General features: G+C 37.5%; 1 protein-coding gene across 2 annotated transcripts in view; it reads left to right on the top strand.

The window, feature by feature from the left end:
- Positions 1-26756, top strand: part of LOC120778535 (cation-independent mannose-6-phosphate receptor) — a 152468-nt gene that overhangs the window by 40339 nt on the left and 85373 nt on the right. For both annotated transcript variants that reach the window (XM_040110381.1, XM_040110390.1), the window contains exons 11-14: positions 11758-11904; positions 17767-17946; positions 18086-18200; positions 24777-24844. In XM_040110381.1, the coding sequence (XP_039966315.1) occupies positions 11758-11904; positions 17767-17946; positions 18086-18200; positions 24777-24844 (510 nt within the window). The remainder of the gene's footprint in view (positions 1-11757; positions 11905-17766; positions 17947-18085; positions 18201-24776; positions 24845-26756) is intronic.

Below are 26756 nucleotides of genomic sequence, written 5' to 3'. Positions count from 1 at the left end.
ATACTGAAAACTTAATAAATATTTGCCAATAAAATGATAGTGAATCGATCGACTACCAATAAGTTATGTTGTTGGGTGAAATTCTCGGATGGTTTAAGGAGTTACATATGTTTCATCGAGAACAAAGAACGGCATATTTTCCATATTTTTTTCATATAAAAAATGATACTTTTTAATATGCCAAGGATACATATTTTACAAAGATTTTGTCAAAATTTCAAAGGAAAATAGTTATGACTCGACCAATACGACGTCATTTCCGGCAGTTTCTTGGAAAATTGATGCCCTTACGTTGACAGCAGAACTTCTTACACCATCATCAAAACTAACCATATAATATGTGCTTCAATTAAAACCATAAACTAGGTAATGGACGAAAGAAAAACAAAAAAATTAAAATTCTGTTTGGCAGACACTTTTGCAAAAAAAATTGAGAGTTTTGGTGAACATTTCTCGACGTTTTTTATTTTTAAATAGTTGTAATTGAGCAAACCAAAAATCCTTCGTTCAAGACCTTCTGCGTTGAATTTAGAGGCTGACGTTGTTGTTGGTGTTGACGCTGGTTCCAAGATAGACGAAGTTATCGACAACTTCGAAGTTATGAATTAACAGTGACGTCGGTACCTAGTATTAGTTTTGCGGCGATAAAAAAATCAGACATCGTGGCACAAATGTAGCTTTCGTGCAGTTACTATCTGTTTAAAGTTGTGGAATTAAAATCAGTTATATTAAATTATTGGAGAAGACTTTAATATATACTATGTAAACATTATCATCTGATCAAATTTGACCCGGACTAGTCCATTTAAACTGTGGCCGCGAAAAGTTCTTTCTTACTACTATGAGCAAAAAGTAGTAAGACTTTGTTCATAATTATAAAATTCTTAATTTATTTTTCAAAATCACTCATCCCCCTCAAAGTGATCCTCCTTGGCCGCATTACACTTGTAAATCTTCGAAACAGTTGTTAAAGTCAATTTCCGGAATAGCCTTCAATGCGCGTATTTCATGTTTAATGTCTTCAATTGACTCAAAACGGTTTCCCCGGAGCGGTTGTTTGAATTTGCTGAATAGCCAGCAGTCAGATAAAGCTGATACGGTGGTTGTGACACGAAATTGGCTGAAAATTTGGCAAAAAACTCATGAAGAATCAATACAGTAGCGACGGTGCATTATCGTGGTGTAAAAAACAAGAGTTGTCGGCCCATAATACCTGCCTCTTTTTATACTCTCGCAACAATGTTGCTAACGAGAGTATTATAGTTTTGTTCACATAACGGTTGTTTGTAAGTCCTAAAACTAAAAGAGTCAGATATAGGATTATATATACCAAAGTGATCAGGGTGACGAGTAGAGTCGAAATCCGGATGTCTGTCTGTCCGTCCGTCTGTCTGTCCGTCCGTCCGACCGTGCAAGCTGTAACTTGAGTAAAAATTGAGATATCATGATGAAACTTGGTACACGTATTCCTTGGCTCCATTAGAAGGTTAAGTTCGAAGATGGGCAAAATCGGCCCACTGCCACGCTCACAAAATGGCGGAAACCGAAAACCTATAAAGTGTCATAACTAAGCCATAAATAAAGATATTAAAGTGAAATTTGACACAAAGGATCGCATTAGGGAGGGGCATATTTGGACGCAATTGTTTTGGAAAAGTGGGCGTGGCCCCGCCCCCTACTAAGTTTTTTGTACATATCTCGGAAACTACTATAGCTATGTCAACCAAAGTCTACAAAGTCGTTTTCTTCAGACATTTCTATATACAGTTCAAAAATGGAAGAAATCGGATAATAACCACGCCCACTTCCCATACAAAGGTTATGTTGAAAATCACTAAAAGTGCGTTAACCGACTAACAAAAAACGTCAGAAACACTAAATTTTACGGAAGAAATGGCAGAAGGAAGCTGCACCCAGCCTTTTTTTAAAAATTGAAAATGGCGTGGCGCCGCCCACGGCTATGGACCAAGAACCATATCTCAGGAGCTACTAGACCGATTTCAATGAAATTCGGTATATAATATATTCTTAACACCCTGATGACATGTACGAAATATGGGGTGAAATCGGTTCACAACCACGCCTTCTTCCAATATAACGCTATTTTGAATTCCATCTGATGCCTTCTCTGTATAATACGAGTATAGGCAAACATTAGAGAACCAATGATGATAGCGGAATAAAACTTTACAAAAATACGGTATTTGAAAAATGTGTAAATGACGTATTATGAAATCTCGATTATCACTTTACCATGCGAGAGTATAAAATGTTCGGTGACACCCGAACTTAGCCCTTCCTTACTTGTTAGGAATAGCTTCGCGCAAACGACGCATAATACTCAATTCCTATTCTTTGTCGACAGGAACAAGGTCGGTCGGAAGGAATTAATCATGTATTTTAGTATATTTTGGCTAATATTTTGGGTATGAAGCGTGACTAGTACCAACTGATCTGAATCTTTTGCAAAAACGAAGTCGAATAGATACTGCAAAAGAGATGCGGTATTTGAGGACCCTTACTCAAACGAATTATTATTGTTGACGAGACGTAAGTTTATGAATATGGCGCTACAATTATGAGCAGAAATCGATAAACTCAAAAATTTTCTGCAAGCATTGAATGCATCCCAGTCCAGGCTTATAAACGAGTATGGAAAATTGTAATAATAATTGTATTGTTAGTCCGTGTCAAATTTAATAAGATGGTATTCCACTACTGTATCTGAAAATCTCTATACTCAGATTTTGACTAAGTGAGTTATCCTAAGGAAAATGTAATTATACTTAGTGATTAATTAACACGAGCACTATCATAGCCGAGATCATTAATTTCATGAAGAGAGTTAGAAAAATATTATTCTTCAGTTCTACTGTGAAGCCATTTTAACATACATACATATTCATTTTTAGTCGGTTTCAAGCTTCCGAAACTTCGTATTGTTAAAGTGGCGATAGAAAATAAACGATCGCCTTTTAAGTCTTTAATTTGTTTATCTACAAACGTATATTCTGCCACCTCGGTCATTTTGAGTTAATGTCTTATTTTTCTGCCAAACTTCTGCATGTCCGTCCTTGGTATTTATCGCATTTAATTTGCTCTTTGAGTAAATAAGTTTTACTACAATTTTTCTGGGATACAAATTACTACAACAATTCGTATTCTTTATATCTATATAACAGTATAGTTGGAAAAAATTTAGTTTGTTGTTATAATCAGAAAAGTTTTTTATCTCATTTTCTTAAGCCAACTTTCGCCTCCATCTTCGCCCGACACAGTTGGCAGGCGATAAAAAAGTTTTTCAATAAATTCACTGTTGACTAAAGAAAAAGCTTTCCATATTGATTAGTTTGGTGGATAGTGTATACACATATAAATATAACAAAGCGAAAAAAATTGTAATTAGGTATACATATGAAGATATATATGTAATGTTTGTATGTTTCAGTTTGTTAGCTTTTGATGGATAAAATATGTTTGGATGAAGACCACGCTGATACTTTTTGTTTTCATAACAACACAAATAACTTTCCGCTTGCCGATAAGTGGTTTGAAAACACATGATTTCTCTTGATTACAGATACCGTTACATCAGTTAAGCTAGTGTCAAAAGAATATTAAGATATCCTCGATAAAATAATTTGGTGTAATTGAATGCTGTTGCAATAAAAAAGTGATTCTCTTGAAACACAACCCATTACCAGTTGATGGCGTTCATTGCGCACCATGTTGCCACTAATTTCAATTCAATTTCATTTATTGGATCCTTCGTGGTTTCCATTTTCACCTGCTATACACATCGTATTAAAGTGAAAATCCCGAATGTTATTAATATCCTCCAGTGAGAGATTTCCTCCAAAATGCATTTATCCGTAATAAAAAGCACCGAAGAAATGCGAAAGGAGGAGCGTCAGAAAGAGTATAAAGCTACAAGTGTGTGCTCATGCAGTGCAGGTTGCGCTCATATTGATATACTATATGTATATATCATTTATACATATTTATGTGCACAATGCAATATGAGTAAATGACTGAAAGCTCAAAGGGAATAATAAATCCGTTTTTGCTGCTTGAACGTTGGTCGTTTTGGTAATGCGATAAAGATAAGCGGATGATAAGGTAAATCGCCGCCAACAACAAAACAAAAAAGAAACACAAATATTTGCAATATACTATGTATTCCTCTTTGATACATAGCTACATTTTATGTATATATATATATATATACAAACATATGTTAGCACACGTAACTGGCACCGGCACTAGCGCTCGCTGGAAACTTAAATTGACCACGAACTATGGTACATGGCGTCCACTCTCCCAGCAGTGAATTACGGAGCTTTGGTTGTGAAAGCTTTGTACTTCCATTTGTTACTAATACTTGTAGTATAAAAATGCAGTTAGGCGTTTGAGTAGAAGTTAACAGTTCAAATCCGATAATTTATGGGTTTTTCGATTTTTGTTTAATATTCAGTTTTATGTAGAATCTGTCTTATAGCAATGACTAGAACTAAATTTGCTTACAAAAACAATGGTGATGAATTACAATGGAAAATATTTTACAAAAATGAAGGTGGAATCAATTGAACCGAATAGATGATCTTTTTAGCCTCATACGTTGTTGACTATAATCCAGCACTTGGATCGCAAGTAAATTATCATGTTTGGTTTGATAGGTGGATCTTCAATCGATAGAGGAAAACCACTAAACCACCAATTTTTCAATAGTTTCTTTTACAGTGGGCATTTTTAAGCCAGGAATAACTTTGCAATTTGACTCAACTGAGCTCCACAGATATAAAAAAATACCATTTGTAGGTACGTTTCTTATAGTATAATATAAAAGAGTATAAAAATATCTTTAGCTTTATCATTATCTTTATCTTTATCTTTATCTTTATCTTTATCTTTATCTTTATCTTTATCTTTATCTTTATCTTTATCTTTATCTTTATCTTTATCTTTATCTTTATCTTTATCTTTATCTTTATCTTTATCTTTATCTTTATCTTTATCTTTATCTTTATCTTTATCTTTATCTTTATCTTTATCTTTATCTTTATCTTTATCTTTATCTTTATCTTTATCTTTATCTTTATCTTTATCTTTATCTTTATCTTTATCTTTATCTTTATCTTTATCTTTATCTTTATCTTTATCTTTATCTTTATCTTTATCTTTATCTTTATCTTTATCTTTATCTTTATCTTTATCTTTATCTTTATCTTTATCTTTATCTTTATCTTTATCTTTATCTTTATCTTTATCTTTATCTTTATCTTTATCTTTATCTTTATCTTTATCTTTATCTTTATCTTCACCTATATCTTTATCCTTTTCTTTATCTTTATCCTTATTTTTATCTTTATCTTTATTCTTATCTCTATCTTTATCTTTGTCTTTGTCTTTATCTTTATCTTTATCTTTACCTTTATCTTTATCTTTATCTTTATCTTTATTTTTGTCTATATCTTGATTTTGATTGGTCATTTTGTATGGGTGCTATATGTTATATGGTCCGCATTGCCTTGGCTTTATCTCCTTGCCTAATTTCGAGAAAATAGTTTGTCGAATAGAAAGGTTTCCATGACAGATGGATAAGGCTAAATAGACACTTCTCTGTTTAATATATTCAATTGAGGATATACAAATTATATCTGGCTGTAATATCGAGTGTTTTGATATTGTCTATCGAAGTTCGGCGGCTATTAGAAAAATCTTTGACTCACATTTAAGATATTTCCCATACAAGATTTGTATTCACGGTTCATAAAGTGGTAGTGGACTTCGATAATCACGATCGCCTAGAGATTTTTCAAAAATATTATAGGTATATAAAGAACTTTGATTTTGCTGAAAGAGAGGCTACTTCTCTAAGAAACCTTTTTTTTTTTTATTTAGACTTTTTTTAAAACACGATTTTTAGTCAAGACTCAAGTTACTAAAGTGTCGACTAGTTGTAGTAAAGATAAATTATTCAAATATGTTTTTTAAAATTCTTGAATTTTCTCAAAACCTTGATAAAAACTGCTTTTCTTAAGCAAAGAACCATATCATGGCACTCAGCTCACCTGGTTTCGCGCTAAATATTCGATCGTTATTTTCATTACATTAAAAATCCATTGAGATAGTGAATGATTGTACTACAGGGTGTTTATTTATGTCCACATGCATATATAAGTAGCAAACCCATCATTTTCGTCCGTTGTGTCGGACGCGGAGTCAGCTTGCATACATATTTGCATTAAAACAGCGGTTGTATACGGATTAAGCTTCCTTAACCGCCTGCGGTCAAGCACACACACACACACAAACACACGTGCATACATAACTGTGCACTTCGGTCGGAAGGATAATTCTTAATAAGTACGCAAATGTGCATATGTATGTGCAGACGAAACGCAAACACTCACATACTTGCTTTGGTATGCGCATAAAATCGAAATTCAGTGCAATTCTGTCGATACTGATTTCTGCTGAGCCACAGAGCTGCTGCTGCTGACCACGCAGCCCTAGATTTGCGGCCGACGCAGTCTCAATATTGTTGCTCTGGCCGGTCCATCGCAATGCCAAGTGCACCGAATTGTGCGCATTGAGCGAGTGCTGCCTCATTTAATGCTTGTGGCTACAACGATTACTTCCTGCATTGCTTTTCGCCATTTATGCGCTTCCCCATGTGAGCGCGTGCGTGTGTGTGTGCTGCTGCTGGTGGTATTTGTGGCTACTTTGTTGCTGCTGTATACACAAGTGTTGTCACTGTCAGCAGTGTGTGGCATTGTGGTTTTTGGAAAGTGTTGTTGCCATTCTTGTAGTTGCTTTTGTTGGGTGTTTGGTTTTTGTCAAGAAACACTTATCGATTTGTTGAGATTACTCGAAAATTCTGTTGTTATGCATAGTGTCGGTTGACACAACAACTGTTGCTGCAGCTGTTGTGGTGATCCGAAGGCGTTGCTCATAAATAAAAATGGCTTCGATAGTGCTTATGTTACGTGCATTGAAAAGCAGGTTTTGTGTCCAGCTGGTGTGTTGATACAGTTTTTTGAAGAAATTCTAGGAACTGATGCCAAAACTGGTCTAAAGTGGTTTGAGATGTAAGGTGTTGAGGTGCTGTCAGGCATCGGCAAGGAGTATGGAAGAAAGCTTTTTTTTCAAATTTAATGGGGAAGTTTATTATCATTCGAAAGTACAGTTGGCCGTGGCTACATTTCAGATCGTCCATCTGTTGAGATCAATTTTCGATGGCTCGTTCGAGCATTTCGACTGGTAACTGGCGACTGGTTATGGCGCATTTTGTTCCAAGGCTGAATCGAAGCAAGATTGTCCGCATAGACTTTAGAATTTTCATATCTCCACGCGATCTTGGTGGTCAATCGACCGCCCAAAAACGTGAACTTATCTGCTCACTGAAATGTTCTCTCAATAAATCCAATGGTTGATGCGATGTGTGGGAAGTGGGGCCGTCTTGTTGAAACCAAATGTCGCCGAGATTACGAGTTTCATTTTAAGACATCAACTAGTCGGTTATGACGCGATGACGGTGGTCATCGACGAATACGTTCTTATTTCATCATTCGGATCTTCTTAGAACTTTTCTTGAGCCCATAGACTGAAGCGATGTCGCTTGGAAGGTCGAGCGGCTTCAGTTCTTGCACAAACTGTATTTTGTACACTTTCAAATTAAGACCTCGACGTAAAATGTTTCGACTCTTCACGGTCTTCGAGTACACTCTCAGCTACGTCTGCTTTTTTTCTTCAGTGCGTCCTTGACGTGGTCTGTTCTTCTTCTTAATTGGCGTAGACACCGCTTACGCGATTATAGCCGAGTTAACAACAGCGCGCCAGCCGTTTCTTCTTTTCGCTACGTGGCGCCAATTGGATATTCCAAGCGAAGCCAGGTCCTTCTCCACTTGGTCTTCCTCTTCCTCTGCTTCCTCCGGCGGGTACTGCGTGGAATACTTTCAGAGCTGGAGTGTTTTCGTCCATCCGGACAACATGACCTAGCCAGCGTAGCCGCTGTCTTTTAATTCGCTGAATACGGCTGTGTAAACTGACGTTGAGCAACACGAAAAGCTCCGTCAGACAAGGCGACTCCCTATCGTGCAACTTCTTCAACCTGCTTCTGGAGAAAATAGTTCGAGCTGCAGAACTAAATAGAGAAGGTACCATCTTCTATAAGAGTGTACAGCTGCTGGCTTATGCCCATGATATTGATATCATCGGCCTCAACACCCGCGCCGTAAGTTCTGCTTTCTCCAAGCTGGACAAGGAAACACAGAAAATGGGTCTGGCAGTGAACGAGGGCAAGACGAAATATCTCCTGTCATGACACAAGCAGTCGTCGCACTCGCGTCTTGGCGCTCACGTCACTGTTGACAGTCATAGCTTTGAAGTCGTAGATAATTTCGTCTACTTAGGAACCAGTATTAACACCACCAACAATGTCAGCCTGGAAATCCAACGCAGGATTGCTCTTGCCAACAGGTGCTACTTCTGACTGAGGAGGCAATTGAGAAGTTAAGTCCTCTCTCGACGAACAAAAGCCAAACTCTATAAGTCACTAATCATCCCCATCCTGCTGAATGGTGCAGAGGCATGAGCGATGATAATATATGATGACTCGACGTTACGAGTTTTCGAGAGAAAGGTTCTGCGAAAGATTTATGGTTCTTTGCGCGTTGGCCACGGCAAATATCGCATTCGATGGAGCGATGAGCTGTACGAGATATACGACGTGGTCTGTTCGGTCGAATATTACCCAATAATGAATGCTGGGTCTCAAGATGGCTGAGCGCATGCGAATAGTACGCTCAGTAGGCTGATTATGTTGACCATAAGTTGAGCGAAGTGCGCATTATTTACAGAACGTGAATTTTCGTAATAAAGTTGAACGATTTGTAAAGGTTGTTCAGGCGTAGGTTTTTCCATTGTGAAATGTCAAACAATACTGAACAAAAATAATATGACAGCTTGACACAACCCACGCGTTATCTGTCAAAAAAAAGCTATTAAAAAGTACCTCTACTAGGATCACACGTGACAATATTATATTGAAAATTAGAAACCAGTTAGTGTGTAAAATTTTGTTAAAGAATACTATATATCATTACCTCTTCAAGGTTTTTCATATCATCAATGTTTAGAACTACTCTAAAGATCAATTAGAAAGATATTAAAAAACAGTAGAAATAAGATTTTCGTACCTGCTTTCCTGAGCCTTTCCTCTAACGTCAAGTCTGAATAGTTATCTTAATCTAGATTACATTCCATTTAGAACTAAATGTTAGATATCTTATTATGGAAAAGTAAGTAAAATACTTAAGAGATCAATTTTTTATATTCCAAAGTTCACTGCTTATTTCCTGAACGTCGGTTAGGCGATCCTTTTTCAAATTTTTTGTAGTTTGGGGGTCTACTTCGAACTTTTTTCGACAAGTACCAATGTAATTTAGTTATAATAAGTGTGTTTTCTTATTATTTCATAATAAATACGACACCTGGCATTCTAAAAACAATCTGACTCAGTAGAAAGTAACAGGCTGAACATTTTCCTTGCCACAGCGGACATAACATCAAATAAGAATTATTCACTAATCTCAAAAGCATGCGGCTTCATTTTGCAAATCTACTTGAATTTCAATCCGAAATGCATTTAGCAGCGCTTCGGTTGTGTTCAATTGAATTTCGTTTAATGCTTGCTGTCGACTGAGCGTATTTCATGTTTTCCTTAGCAGCTTGTCTAACGTAATAGAACTCCGCACGCGATACGATGAGCCACGAGAAGAATACAGTTTGTTTACGTTTGCAAGCAGTTTTGTGCTCTTTGCTTCACGTACTACTTCTCGCGTTGCGGCTGTTATGTCTACTATTCTTCCTGTTCTCTCCATGCCGGAGTTTTACTATACGAGTATTATGTTGTTATATTATGCACTATTTATATTTTTACATTTCACAACAACAATACATGAATACACGTGTTCCGAAAAACCGTTTCTCTGACTATAAAGACACTTCTCTTTTTTTTCCTTTTTTAAGACTTAATATTTTGTGGTATTTAAACAATAATTTTCGGCATTCGTCGATAGAATACGAGTATAATGCAGACAACATAATAGAAGCATATGTTCGACAGCATACTTATCAGAAGATGATCATAGTGGAGAAGGACGACCAAAACTTTCGAGAGATGAGATTAATTTAAGTTCGACAAAAAAACTTAACCAACATCCACGAATGGGGCAATAAATGTTTTTTGTTAAAGAGATGAGACCACACATAGGTTTCAAAATTGATTTCCATTTTCCGAATAAATGCGCCATGCTAAGATCTCACGAGTTTTGAGTCAAAGACAGAAGTCAAGCGAACACTTCCCAAGATAGTTTAAAAATTGAAAATATAGAGTAAAAGTAAGATCTTTATTTTTTCAATAGAAAGCATTAGTAATTTGTATCTTGTGTTGCAAAAGTACGATCTTTTTGTCTTAATGGCGTTAGAAAGATACTCTTTGTTACAGTTGAAAATGTATATAGAGCTTATGGTACACGTTAACTTTTTGGTTTTGCCGAATTCATTCTGGTAATTTTGATGTCAAATACAATTTCGAAAATATCGATAAACTATAGAAAATCGTCTAGTAAGAAAATCATTGTACAAAAAACCGTTTGGAACCATATAAAAACGATCGAATATAAAAAAAGTCCTATAAATAGAGAAAGAAATCTTTATCTATCTCTACTGAAGAGAAATTGTGTCCCAATAGGACAACATCAGGCCATACACATCGATAGTAATTCACCAAAAACTGTGGAAAATTGGTAAGCAGTTATTATACAAGTAGATACACGTTACAGTCGGGACCTGAGACCAAGTGATTACTTACTGTTCCCGTCTATGAAGAATTATTTCTCTGATGCAAAATTCGTCTAAGCGCAGATCACAGCTTTTGCCAATAGGGACGAGGGTTTCTACGAGAGTGGCATTATAAAATAACCTTCAAAATTGTAAAAAGTTATCGAACAAATCCTTCAATTTAAGTCAAAATTGAATTATTTTTATATAAACGCCGTAGATATATGTATATGCAAGAAGGGAGACCACGCGAGGGTTGACATAGGACCTTATGGGAGCTTATGTTTGGAGCCAGGTTCGGGCACTAATCAGGATTTCGTCTCAACTGTCAATATGGCGACGTGCATTGAACGTACTTAAAAACCTGTCAGGGTTTTAAGGAGACGTAGATGAGAATAGCATTAGCCTGCCAGCTATTTCGATGAGATGTCACTCTTATTTACAGAATACTGATCCAGTCTGGGTTTCCACTGCATCGTAATCAGAATCTTACAGGCCTCGATTCTGTTGAGCCCTTGTCCAAGATTTTTGCCAACGTCTGTGCATGTCGCTTTGTTGCCTCCCCAAGTGGGTAGGTCCTCCCTCGGTACAATCCCGGTGGGGGTTGTCGACGTTTATTTAAAGGCGGCATTTGTTTGTCTCTTCGTCGGGCTTTCATTGGACGCATGAGGCATTTTGAGCCAAGCCCTCCTCTCCTGCAGCCCATGGTTGGGGGCTGGGTATTACTATTCACAGCTAATCTACTTACCACAGGCCGACTGTGACTCCGATAGTAGTCGGAAATCAGCTTTATGGTATTTATACCAGTTTCTTTTCGATTCGCCACTCTCCAAAGTTTATCGAATTTACAATAACTATGCCTGTGAATCTACTTAATTTTTTTTATCATTGAAAATTTTATTTTATTTTCAGAGTCTTGGTTTCCCAATGGCCTCGTTGGTCGCCTACAATCGCACCGTCGCGGAATTACGTTATCTGCGCGGCAGCGCTTGCCCCACGGACAGCAATACGGAACTCTCCTCTAGTATTAAATTCAACTGTGATATGCGCGCCGGTCTGGTAAGCACTTCTATTTTACAACAACTATTCTCATATTGACACTTACATAAATATACACACAATACACGAAAGCAAATGCAAGTGATATTGTAGCAGGCTGATTAAAAGTTCAGCAATTTGTCGCCATTTTGTTAAGTATGGCACTTTTTAATTATACTTGTAATCGCTTTTCACCACAATTAAAGCCAGCATGCGTTGGTGTTAACTCATGCGTCATTTAACAACGTTTAATGGCCGCTTGCCGATATACCGGACGATATGGCAGTAGTGGTAAAGGGCAGTTATTGACAATGCAATAGTTTGGCCTCTATTATGGCTGATTCCTGCAGACATACTTACATGTATTTCATACATATTTGTGCGTGAAGCTTTATTTAAAGTAAGAAAAAGAACATGTTTGTGTGAGTGGGAGATCGGCAATCCGGAGAGCTGTCAGTGTGTCTATACCAGTTAGTTAATTGTTGCGTGACTTCGAATCAGCCATGCTCGGGATTTGGTATTTTAGTTAGATGAGATTACTCTTTGGAAATATAATATCTAGGAAGCTCTTCAATTTTTTGATTTCTAGGTGTCGCTGAATAAGTTTATTAAGTATTTTTACTTTATCTGTATTTTCAGCGACATGACTTTATTTAAAGAAATTCAACGCGAGACCGAGAAAAACCGTTAACTTAGGCTGTATCGAAGGTATAATACCCTTCATAGTTATATACATATAAAACTACAATTTAAAGGGTATAAAAAAATATTTATCTTAATTTTATATCCGATCTCGGCGGTTCCGACAAATAAGCAGATCCTTAGGGAGAAAATGACCAGTTTCTAAGTTTCAGATTGCTTTTCCAAAAAGTCAGGAACGCAAACAGACACACGGACAGGCAGACGGACATGGCTAAATCGACGCAGTTCGTCCGCTAGATAACCTGCTCACGAAACCGCTATATAAAAGGTGATCCACTTCGAGGTTCCCTACATTTTTAAAGAAAAAACACGGAAACTTCAAATTTAATGACGAAGGAAATGAGCACATCCTTAGGGAAAAAATGACCAGTTTCTAAGTTTCAGATTGCTTTTCCAAAAAGTCAGGAACGCAAACAGACACACGGACAGGCAGACGGACATGGCTAAATCGACGCAGTTCGTCCGCTAGATAACCTGCTCACGAAACCGCTATATAAAAGGTGATCCACTTCGAGGTTCCCTACATTTTTAAAGAAAAAACACGGAAACTTCAAATTTAATGACGAAGGAAATGAGCACATCCTTAGGGAAAAAATGACCAGTTTCTAAGTTTCAGATTGCTTTTCCAAAAAGTCAGGAACGCAAACAGACACACGGATAGGCAGGCGGACATGGCTAAATCTTTTAAGTTTTGGCCGCAACTACGACCAAATGTCGCCGAGATCACGAGCTCCAATTTCAAGCATCAAATTGTCAGTTATCATGGCGCGATAACGGTCGCTATTGACAGTGGCGCTCTCACCGGATTCCACCGGCCCACACACTGGATTTTCTGGATGAAATGGCAGCTGTTGAATCCCTTCAGGTTGCTCTTCATCCCAAATGTGACAATTTTGCTTGTTTACATACCCATTGAGCCAGAAATGGGCCTCAGCGCTGAACAAAAGCGTTGGATCGCTTGAAGAGGTCGAGCTGCTTCAGTTCTAACACAAGCTTTAAATTTAAGATCTCGACGTAAAATGCGCCAAGTCGTTTCATAGGTCAGTCCGAGTTGCTGCGAACGGTTCCGAATCGACTCTCCACGGCCTTCGTGTACACTCTCAGCTACGGCTGTTATATTTTCTTCACTGCGTGTTGCACGTGGTATATTCGGTCGAATATTATTCAATAATGATGATGGTGTTGTGAATAATATGCTCAGTAGGCCGATTACGTTGGCTTTCTCTCAACTTAGCTCAGCTCTCAGCTTTTGATATTTAATAGATGCAGACTCGGTAACTTCTGAATAACAAGTTTCAAAACTTTGAATAAAAAGCATTTTTGAAGGTTTTCATTTTAAGGCGAAATGTCTTAAGAGAATTTCGTGTATTCAAGTTCTGAACGCCATTAGACACCAGAAAAAAGGCGCAATGATCATCTTAGCAGTCGTCGTAATTCTGCATCAAGAATTCTCGTACTCGATACTCAAATGTGATATTATTTCTCTCGCTTTTATGTTTGTTTCAAGGTATAGAATAGAGAGAGAAGTAGCAGCGCGTGACTAAGCTGGTGACAACCACTATGGCTGTGGCTAAAGCGGGACCGATATTGGCCGACTCTGCTGAGTAACAATAGTCTCTTTGTCTCTTTGTGGCTTGCTCGAATATCAGTAGTTATCGTGAGACTACTTTTTTAATAAATATTGAAGACCAACACCGATCTATCGCCTGTTCGGTATTCGTCTGATTAGTAGCGACATTTATGAATATCAATAGAAATTTAAACAGCTAATTACTCAATATACTTAGTGAGCAGGAAAACCATTTTCAGACAGTGTTTTCACTTATCGTTCAATCCATCGTAACAGTGGGCTCAACTCAGTAACTGCACTATTCATATCAACATGTACTTGTTTGTGGAATTACTTAGTGACATGCCGATTCCCTTTGACCCGGCTCAGTCATGTGGTCCGAACATTAATGTATCTGCCAATCAATTTCAGCGACCGTTCACATATAGTATGTATGTATATATACGCACGTGTGTGTGCATGCCTCGGCTCAGCAATTGTTTGCCGATATTAATGTTGCTATGGAATGTTGCCGCAGGTGATACTCCGATTGGCCATAATGTCGGCAATGACTGCACCTTACTCAATTGTGGCATGGATGGCAACGTACTGATTGTTATTGGTGTGGGTGGTGTGGTTTTTATTGCATTTGGTTGCTGTTGTGATTATGGCAACTGTTGATTTGTAATTGTAATTTAATATAGTAACACCCATTTCATTCGCTTTTCCCTTTATGACCATAACGGCGGTTTGTTTGCTTGCTGGTCAGCCGTCAAGGCACCCGTTGATCGATCAACTGTTGGCATTTCTTGTGCGCCTCTTTGTGTTTGTGTGCGTGTGTCTGGAAATGCAGTGACCTCTGCGGTTATGAAACGCTATTGACGTAACTGCAAGTCCTCAATTGTTATGGAACGATTTTGTGGTCGGCGTTGAGTGTGCGCGCGGCATATGCAAAGGACTCCAACATTTGCAAATATATGCACATATTTGTGTGAGCATGTATGTGTGTCTGCATTTAAATTGTGTGCACTGCTATTTGCAATCATAATTGTCAGCTTAAATATGTTTACATTTATTTGCGCTTTTTTCGTGCAACTTGTGCCTTAAAACAACAAAGCGAATGAATAAATAAAAATAAAATAAGCGCTGGCTTAAAAATTGTAAGAATTTGCTGTAAAGTTAAAATTTTTGGTTGAATTTTTTAAATGACAAATTTTGTAATTAAGTAAAAATAAGGATCTATCTGTCACCTGCCAATGAGTCTGGGATATTTTAATTGTAATTAAAAACTGACTTGATGTTAAAATCAGAGTATAAGTCCACTCAATACACCAATACTTGTATATACTACAATGAGCAAAAAATGGAAAGACTTTGTTCATAATTTTAAACATTTTAATTTATTTATCCTCAAAGTAATCTCCTTTGGCTGACGTTTTTCCCAATCCTTGAAACAGTTTTTAAAGTCAATTTCTGGAATAACCTTCAATGTGATTCACGTTTAATTTATTCAATTGACTCAAAACGGATTTCTCGGAGCGGTCGTTTGAGTTTGCTGAATAGCCAGTAGTCCCACGATGATAAATAAGGTGGTTGTGGCACGATATTGGTTGAAAATTTGGCGAAAACTCACGAAGAATCAATGCAGAATGCAACGGTACATTATTGTTGTGCAAAAACTAACAGTTGTCGGCCTCTTTTTACGAATAAATTCGCGCAAACGACGTATAACACTCAAATAGTATTCTTTGTAGGCAGTTTAGCCGGTCGGAAGGAATTTGGAGTACACCACATCTCGATAATCGAAGAAAATTGTCAAGATAACGTTTGACTGGTTTTGAGTAGGTATTTTCGGCTCAACTTTGCCACGATATGCGGCCGATTGATCGTCTTTTTCCGAACCGTAAGCGTAGATTCAAGACTCATCTCCAGTAATAATATGTTTCATGACAACTTGGTAGTCGGGAGGCGTTATTTCGCAGAGCTTAACGCGACGTTGTTTTTCGATAAAATTGTGTTAAATTGGAACCAAATATGCTTTTCCTTCCCTAGGCCTAAATGATATTTCAATATGGTTTTCACTGATCTTTCCGATTTTTTAACGATGCCAGTAAGATCTCTGACTGTTAGTTGTCGATATTCAAGCACCAATTTCTTTATTTTATTGACGTGTTGATCATCAGTTGATGTTGATGGCCATCCAGAATATGGTCCGCCCTTAACGCGACAAACAAGTATCACCGAAGGCATTTTTCAATATTCTGAATATTTCGACACCAATAATTTGATTCCGCACACAAAATTTAATTGAACTTTTTTGTTGAATAATTTTACTCATCGTAAAAATCGCCCCATGCACTTTATGTACTGCAGACGTCTCTGACAGTCATACCAACCTAGAAAATAAAGATATTTCAACGAATGTGTTTCCGTGCGGAATTTAAATAAAAAAGTCTTATTATTTCTTTCACACAGTATTAAATAGTATCTTGTATTTTATAGCTTTTTGATCAATTAATTTCTTTGCATTAATGATTATTGATCTATGTAGGTGCTCCAAGCCTGGATACTTCTGACCTTGAAATGAGATAAATAAATTTGAAGTAAGGGCTATGTGGTGGTATAGATTCCATTTTGTACTCTGAGGAACTAAGGATAAACCAAAACCACGTTAAGTGACCGTGGTTTTAGTTTTTGGAGGTCTCGATGATGGAAATTTCTCTGCTCTATTTCATGAGCCTAATTATATCATCTTTTAAAAGAATGTGATATGAGACGTTTACCTTAAGTTCCATAAATTGGCTAAGTTACCATAAAGGTCGAGGAAAATGTTCTGGGACAAATCAATACGATAAATTTAACCCAGAATGATAAAACAATTTCACTTACGTACGTCACGTATGAGTATTTTTTGAGATGGCCTTCAGCTCCTTCTGCGAATTTTGTTTTATCTCTTCGATCGAGTGAAAACTGGTTTATTCCGATGATTGCTATCTTGTTAGGATGTCAAACTCTTAAACGTACGTCTCATTGGCATTTGTAATGCTCTCTAAGAATGTGGAACCGGAATTTGCACTAGCAATCATGTCCAAAGCGACCAGTTTACGGCACTATTTTTGAAAAGAAAAAATCAGCTTTAACGGGACGAGTCGAAAAGAACGCATTTCATACCCAAAATATCTACCAAAATCATTCGAACAGACACGCGAGAGATGTCGGGCTCTCTTGCCATCTCTGTAATACTTGCCTGACGATTTTCAAGCACCATATCCTTCACTTTTTTAATAACTTGATCAGTTAAAGAGGTCGAAGGTTGTCCAGAACGAGGCATGTCTTCAACGATCTTTCGACCATCTTTGAAGGCTTTGTACCACTCATAGGCTTGTGGCGTTGATAAAACTGAATCACCGTAAGCCTTTCCAAAATGCTTAACTTCTTCTTCCGCACACGAAATTTGGTAGAAATACAAAATTTGACACAAATTCTTTGTTCAATATTTTTGTTGTATTTTGCTTTTTTGTCCAATGTATATATATGTATATTTCTTAGTCCGGTCATATTTATCTTTATTTTAAAATAATTTGAAGAGCCTATTTACTCATTTATTGTTTTTTTTTTTCATTTCATTGCAGGGCAAACCAATTCTGCAGACAATTACAGATTGTTATTACGAATTCCAGTGGACGACGAACGTTATATGTCCCTCACATATGTGTACTTTTAATGAGGAGACTTGCGAAATAATTAACGATGACATTCATTTCAATTTCGAACTGAAAAAGGCGAATTTCACCGACGCTGGTCAAATAAAGGTAAACCAATTAGTGCATTTCCGCTTATTTTTGGTTGAAAGTTGAGTTTTATTATAATTAATTACACTTAAAATATTGCTATCATATTTTATTTTTAATGTACGTTTTTCGCTTTCAATCCTTTGTGTACTTTCATTAGATTCCCAACGGTAATGATGAGTTTACACTCAACATTTGTGGAAATCATCGAATAGCTGAAACTGATTACTCTCAGGGTTTGGTGAATTTATTCTTCACTACAGAGGCGCCATGCGGTGAGTGGAATAAAAATTTATTAATATTTATTACAGTTATAAATAAAAAGGAAGGGTATTTATTCAAATATACCATATACTATTTATGAGGGAGATTTCATAGAAAGCTGTAAGTGAAAGATTTGTTGACTTGAAAGCTTTTGGTTAATTTCCAAATTTTTTCTGGTTGAACTAGCACAAGTTATTCGCAACATTCAACTAAAGGCTCCAAAATTGTTTTAAATAAAATTATTTATTTATTAAATAAACATTTTTTTTTATATTTCTTTAACTAAATTTAAAACTATGAAACTACTTTTCGGCTAAAAGCAGCCAGTCAGTGACTAATGAAAATGATCTATTATTCTATGTCTGCATTTAGTTAAGATTAACTCACTTCCAAATCCAAAACAGTTTCATTTATTTACCGCAACGTCGCTGCCAGATTTTCGTATCCGCTTTGCGAGCTTTCTCCGGCAGTCTTGCTGTGGAGTCAAGTGTATTTAACGTTTAATCGCTATTCCGTTACTTTTTCACATTTTACGTATGTGCCACTCATTCGTCTGCTTATATATAAGTATAATCTGTAAATCACATTAGAATTGGCAATTGTCCCGTTGCGCTTGTTTTGTCTTTCACGCTTATCTCGCTGTTTCGCGCTTTGGCTTCCCCTACGGATATTATCGCGACTCATCCTAACTGCCATGCCAGCTTACATAAATAGAAGCACTTTCGCTAAATGCTGGCTGGCAAGTGAAATAAAGGGTGCTTTCACGTGAATTAAGAAAGAGGAGTAAGAAATAAGAGAAAACTTCTAAAACAGTTTTAAGCACTATTGCGGAAGCCCGTAAGTCTAAAGTAAGATTAAATGGTCAGATGGCAAGTTGCCAAAGTTATATCGAGGAATATGAGGATGCCTAGATTTTTTTTGAACTGTCCAGCTTTTGCTAGACAGAATTTGTGACATCATAGTGGACACATTTTCGCCGAACTTAGCGAGGAAACGGGAATTAATACAGGGTTTGTCCGGAAAGTAATAAGAAGTTGATTGAAACAAATATTTATTTGGCCACTTACAATTCTTTAAAAACTTTCAACATAAGCTCCTTCTGCATCGGTTCAGAGCTGCGAGCGCGATATCCAAGCATTGAAGGCATTCTCTGGAATAGTGAGTAGAATGCTTGGATTCCCTTTCATCGGCCTTTTCAGGCAAGAAAACAAAAAAGCCAGATGTGGGCTGTAGGGGGCTGCGGAAGCGTTGGGATGCCGGCCTTGATTAGGTAGCTGTTCACAAGAATGCGGTGTGAGCCGGTGCGTTGTCGTGGGGCAACTTTCAATCGGCTGCGATATCTTGTCAGACCCGATTGACCCTTCGTTTGAGTCTCTTGAGGAAAACTTGGCGCTGACGAATTGTCCAGGTGGAAGAAATTCATGGTGGACGATGCCTTTGATGTAAAAAAAGAGCATCTTTTTCACTTTGATTTTTCTCATTCTTCCGGTCTTCATCAGCGACCTCTTCCCGGTCTTCCTTAAAAGGCCTGGGGCCACTGAAACACATCACTTCTTGCTAAAGCAACATCTGGGTAAGCCTGATGGATATCATACGTTTCAGTCGCAGATTTACCGACTTTCACGCAGAATTTAATTGGGTATCTCTGCTCTAACGAACGCTGCATTTTCGGTTTGCACCTCCTCTCCAGGTGCTCGGAGATAACTGACCAGCCGCTCGTTCGTTAGCTAGGAACGCCCTCTACCGAAGCCAGTCGGTGCGCGCACGTTCCGAAGAACAATGCTATGTCGATCTATCAAGGTCTGATGATCCATCTCTAGGGAAATTGCAAAGAGCAGTGTGCTTAGCGTGGGAGCGTCAAGTGGGACCATGTGTTATCTTTGATACAACGATCAATATTGGCAATCTTTAAATATTTTTAAATTAACTTCGTTCCTATTGAAACACCATGTGCTCCAACACACTCGCATGCACTTTTTGTTGAGCTTTAAATAAAAACCACATTCTCCAGCCATGTTGCGAAGCGTTTTCTTGCATATGGAAGCCGGATGAGTGCATCGTCTTACTTCCGTTTTTCCGCGTCTCACTTTGCACTGTTCCAGGTCGCATCCTTGTTTGCAGTGCGATTTTGTTTTTGCTCCCATTGCAAGCTATGCCAACGGCGCTTTATGCTCCGCCATATGCGCTGCAGCTTTGCGCTCGCTTAGCTCTATTGCTGTTCTTGCAGCACTGCAGCTCGGCGCGGCTCGGTAAGCGGCATGTCAGTGTCGCTGTTTATTCTGCAAACCAATGCCAAACATACATACACGATTCCGCTTTTTGTTTCGCGTACCTTTTTGCAACATCGTTTGGAAAAACCAATACAAGAAAGTACCGAAAGCAGCAGGAATTTAAAAATGAAATCCGCCAGATAATGGAAAAAAACTTCCCTTGTTTCCGTGCTCTATGAATTTTTAATATGTCGACGACGGCTGCGGCAAGTCGGCGACAACTACGGGCTGTTATCCTACTTACACACATATACAGACGGTGAAGAAGTCCTGGTACACATCACGTCATATGCTTGAATTCAAGTAATTTTCGCCAAATCTTCTGGGTGGTTTTTTTTTGCTAATATTATGTATTTATTTTTGAATTTATTTTGGATTGAAATATGGTCATCTAACTTCAGTAGAAAATAAAAGATATATGCTTTTGCATCTTACTAAAAAAAATAGATATTGAACCTACAAGGTCTGTCACAAAAGAAACAGAACTTTTTAAATTTAACTATTTCTGGTGGCGCCACCTATTGGTGGGTATATGAAATAAAAAGTTTGATCTTTTGTTGACATTTCGTAAAAATTTAAGACAATTGGATAACTACAATCGATGTTATCGATCAAAAAGTGAAAGCAGCTTTTGGTCATCGGTCGTAAAATGCATTTTGAACAAAGAGCAAATATTAAATTTTGTTTTAAACTTGGAGAAAACGTTTACTGAAACATTTCAAATGATGAAAAAAGTTTATGGTGATCAGTGCCTATACCGTAGTAATGTGCATGAGTGTGGTAGGAAGGTGCTACCATAATCCTTTATCTAAAACTTGCATGAAAATAAAAAGTGTGTTGAAATTGTAGGAACTCTTCACCTCTCTGTCATTGTGTGCAGCAAAAACAGGGTTCAATTTGGTCTATAATGATTTTTTTCTCGAATCAGTTGCCTTCCCTCAAAATCCGTAAAAAAGTAATATTTTTTCTTGCGGTTCCACAACTTTCGCACATTGTTTTAGTGCCATCAATGGCAGCATTTCAGACTGTAGCGCTGGCTTTCGTTTCCATCTCTCTCTGGTGCTCTTATAGTATTTGCTATTACGCAGAAAAGCACTCAAGTTGGTATAGCCACTTTCATTCTTGTTGTCCGATTAAAAGTACAAATCTGAGGGATTTTCATTTTCGTCATTTTCTTGACTGACATCGTTTTTCCCTTCGCTGTGCCTCGCATTTACTTGTTCGTGTATTTCTTAATGCTCATTCTTCACTATTTATTTTTTCCTTATAATATTGTTATATTTGCATGCATATATTTTTATAAAGCTATTTTCTTGTTGCTCTAGTGACAAGGTGTATGAGACTCACCTTGTAAGGATGAAAAAAAAATTTCCTAGTAAACTTTAACTAGGTAAAGCTTTTAAAAGCACATGTGCAGTTGTATACAAAAAATTAACTTAATTTTAGTCACACACAGCAGACAGGAAGAGAAAATCGTCTCGCTCATAATCAACTTTGCACAATGAGACAAATTAATATGCAGATGACAGATAAAAAGAAACAAAGTGTTGTTCTTATTTCTTCTGTCTAACTTTGCGAGGAAATTTCCCCGAAGATTCTATTCATAACTGATACTTTATTTCTGTTGCTGAAATCTTTTAGCTTCGGTTTGGGTTTCAGGGGCATATACTACCTATGTATGTATTTTGTACTAGATCATGATTAAAACTGGCTGTTGATATGTTCAAGTATAGACAAATTCAGATTTTTGGAAATATAAACTTGAAATGTTTCATAACGTATTTTGTCTCAGAATGAGTCAGTTTGAGCAGAAAGCGAGAGACAATTGCGGAAAGTACCATATGATCAAATTTGACTCGGACTGTTTTTTTTTTTTGATTTATGACAATTTTTTCAATGTTCATGTGAAGTTTTATCTTCATATGTCAATGAGTGTGTGTTTGGCCGCTGTTTGTTCACGACGTGAAAAGCTTGTCTGGCGATTTTTAATCAAAATAAAAAAATAATAGTAAAATTGAAAAACTAGTTTATTTGACATTTTTCGCTTCCGGTGAAATCACGGCTGTGGAATTGTTGATAATGTTGCAGAAGTGCTTTGAGTAATCATACAGTATACAGTGAAGGTCATGGAAAACAAAAATTGCTTCGAAAATAAGTTCAAAGGTATATAGATCCGAAAGGAGGATATTTTGATATTAAGCGATTTTCTATTATCCCGAAATATAAAAGGCAACCTATGTAACATCGCAAATTTTAAGGAAAGAGTGCTTTAAATTGTCGTGTTGGCATGACAAAGTTAGCCGAGGACCTCGACATTCCTATGGATTGATTCAACCATATTGGTGTATGAAGCGTGTAAAAGCTGTGCTCGTACTAAAAGGCCTGCATCTTTTGCAGACAACGACGAGTATAGCATTACAGTGACCGACTTTTGAGCAAGCACGAAAGTCATCACTCAGATTTGTGGGTTTTTTCTGTTTTTGATACTGAATAATTCATTTCGGAAAACGCACCATTAGTCCATTGACCCAAAATATAAAAATTACCAGAAAAACCAATCGGTATTTTACAAAGTGAACCATTCTCAAAAGGTTTCTCTTGTCAAATGCCGGTGTTCTTTAACTTTCTGAGTTGTCACCTACTTAGCACAATTTCCTCTGTGTCAAGGCGACATCGTTTGATTTCTTCTTTCTAAAGATATGTGTATAACTGCTGGCGTACGCCGATTAAATTGATATCATTGGCCTCAACAACCGCGACGTTAGTTCTGTTTTCTCTAGACTGAATAAGGAAGCGAAGCAAATTGGTTTGGTACTAAACGAGGGCAAGACGAAATATCTCCTGTCATCAAACAAATCGTCATCGCACTCGCGAGTTCGCTCACTGTTGACAGTTATAACTTCGAAGTCGGAAAAAATTTCGTCTACCTTGGAACCAGCACTAACACCAACAACAATAACGCCGGCCTCAAAATATAACGCAGAATAACTTTTGCCAACAGGTGCTACTTCGGACTGAGTAGGCAATTGAGAAGTTAAGTCCTCTCTCGATGAACAAAAACCAAACTCTATAAGTCACTAATCATCCTCATCCTGCGGCATGAACGATGATAACATGATGACTCGACGTTACTAGTTTTCGAGAGAAATACGCATAACGCAGACGACGGAACCAAGAGCTGTTCGAAATATACGACGACATTGACATAGTTCAGCGAATAAAGAGACAGCGACTGCACTGGTTAGGTTATGTCGTCCGAGTGGACGAAAACACTCCAGCTCTGAGAGCATTCGACGCAGGACCCATCGGGGGAAGCAGAGGAAAAGGAAGATCTACACTTGGAATCTCCCATTGGTGTCGAACAGCGAAAGGAAAGAACGACTCTGTTGTAAACTGCCTAACTGAGTTCAGCTCAGAAAATATGTATTTACAATGCGTCCTACTCTCATACTGTACCTTGGAATTATTACTCCTACATTATACCTCTTGTATGCAATATATTACTTTTCAAGTTTATGTGCCGCCCTGTCTACATTTACCCAAAAACTAACTGTAAAGTTTTTCATCTGTGGTGGATAATACATGCAATCTTCATGGGCATACATTGCTCCAATTGCTGTCCATCACCGAATTACATTTGCTCTTTTTTGGTTTCATAGCACCCTGTTATTTCTAAAACGTTTGTTTGCTTGTCTGTTTGTTGTTGTTTATCATTATAATTACTATTTTGCAACAAAGCAAAGCAAAGCGGGCTGTAATAAAAAATTGGGGTTGTTTGTAATTGCAACGCTTGTTCAGGGATCCTGCCCCATCCAACCTCTCTCCCATCAACGCCAGCTTTTGAACTATGGCACATGCAAATGAAAGTTGTTTCACTTTTGATTGACACATAAAAGCAAAAGTTTTGCCTTCAGTCATTCTCGCTGCTTGACTGCTTTCTCGAATTTTGGTTTTGGGACTCGTTTATGCGCCTTTGTATCCGTGCTGGCATATAGTTGTGTGGCGTTAACTTTTCAAATTGTAAGCTGTGCAGATAAGCGAAAATGACATAGCACTTATAATAGATATTATTTAAAGAGGGCTAATATTTGGGTTTTCAACAACTTTGTTGCTGCTTTTTTGTTTAGTTTTTAGCAAATGTTTTCATTACACTCTTTATGACTACATCCCTTTCGCATTAGTTTTAATGGCCTGCCATGTTGACCCCTTTGTAAATGTGTTTAAAATGTACGAAACTTTTATAAAAAATATTTCACTCATTCACACTTCTCCATAATAATTATGTCCTGTCTTTTTTCTTTCTTTCTTTCATTTCAGGCAACTCAAATGTTCAGCTGCGTCTAATTTGTAGTGGTGACACTAAGCGCGTTATCAACTATGACAATGTGAGTACATTTTTATGCACATAACTGCACTATTTATTATATACTTAACGAAATTAATATGTATATATATGTGTGAATTTCAACACATTTTTCAATGCGAATAACACTGCTTAAAAATAACAGACGGCTAATTGCCCAAAATGGTTCTAAGTAAACAGACCGGGGCTGTATATACTATACATAGGATCGATTACAACGTCAACGTAACGTAACGAAAGTTGAAGCTAATAGAAAGAGGGAGGGTCTCTCCTCTATATTCAGTCGTGTCTCGTTACTAGTCAATAGAAAATTAAGTTCAATATACAGCATATATTACTTGCTTTATGATAAAATATTCCCAAAAATCAAGTGCGTTCCTACTTGTTACTTTTAGTTAGGTCTGTCAATACTGGCATTCTGTTACGCGCTCCGTAGACCTATTGGTCCTTAGTAATGCCAGATGGAGATTAAGTTTCATTTAAGCTGAAGTATTCGTCATACAAAACGTCAATGCTTTTTGGGATTTTTTAAGGGCGACTGGATACTTAATTTTGATACTTCAACTACTCCCTTGGACTGCAAAGCTTCCAGATATCTAAGGCGAATTCTAAATAAGACTGCAAAGAAGTATAGAAGGTCTTCCAACGTCTCTATCATGCTTATTTCCCTGCTTTTTCTGCATGTTTCGTTGTTGTTCGGCTCGCATGTGATGCCAGTAGGTTGTGACCTGTCATTAGGCCAACAACCGTCCCGCAGTCCTTTCGAGACCGTATGAGTAAAAAGCATGAGTCGTTTTCTCCTGAGCTTTTGCACATCTTCTTGGCGATCCTTAATGTATTTAAAGCATTCCATCTAGCCTTGATCCAATTGTCAGCCTTTTAGAAATGTCATGGTATATCGTTTTTAGTGACTTCCGTATTTCCTGTTCTTGTTCGGCTGCCAGACGAAAGGAACTTTTGGCAATATCATCAGCTATTTCGTTTCCCGGAAACATTTTCTGGCCTCGAACCCAGTAAATATGCAACCTCTTTCCGGTAGCCGCTACATCTACTGCCGCCTTGTTTCTAAAGACATTCGCTGACGTAAAACGATGTGAGATAATTGCCTTGATTGTCGCCTTTTTTTTATATAAATTGGTCTTCTTTATGCTGCCGAGACTTCCGTCTCGAAGATGCTGCATCATTTCAGAAGCTTGAAGGGTCGCCTGAGATTAAGCACCGATCAATATCGGTGACAAATATAGAATTAGCTTACGTGAAGTTCCAGTTTGAATGTTTCTTATACAAACCCATTAAATTAGTCTAAGCCACCTGTACTTCATCTGTAACCTTTAGGATTGAGTGAAAGTTAGATTAGGTTAGATAGCTGATCTAAAGGGATCGCACGTGGACTGCCATATGTAGACCTTTGTGAAGCCATTGAAAAAAAGTGTTTTAAATTAGCAAAACGTCAATACAAATATGCACAGGCGTTTAATTTCCATTCCCGCCAGTTCGGTGGAATGTCTGAAGGTATGCGCTTCCAAGTGTTTATGCCTTGACCTCCAAACGAGGGACAGTCAAAAAGGAAGAGTTGAGTTGTTTCCATCTCGTCTTCTTTCATACAGCTTCTGCAGATGGCGTCTGGTAGGATTCCCAGCCTTACTCGGTGGATGCCAATACGGCTATGGGCTGGAAAACCCCCTACAACTGGGGAGAGGCTAGCCTTACTGAGGGCAAAGAGATCACTAGATCTCTGACGATCGATCTTGGGCCAGACCCGGTGACCCAGCTATCCAGTAGTAAACCACAAGAGGATACGGGAGCACCGACCCACTTCTATTCGAGAAGTTAATTTAATGTCAATATAAGGGAGCACAGATGAATTTCTGAATGTTATCATTCGAGTTTGTAACTTGTTGCCTTACCAATTACAATAACAACTAATAATGATA

Source organism: Bactrocera tryoni, chromosome 1, assembly GCF_016617805.1.
Source record: "Bactrocera tryoni isolate S06 chromosome 1, CSIRO_BtryS06_freeze2, whole genome shotgun sequence".
In the NCBI taxonomy this organism is placed as follows: Eukaryota; Metazoa; Arthropoda; class Insecta; order Diptera; family Tephritidae; genus Bactrocera; species Bactrocera tryoni.
Note: the sequence above shows the minus strand (reverse complement) of the source record. Positions and strands in the feature narration are given on the sequence as shown.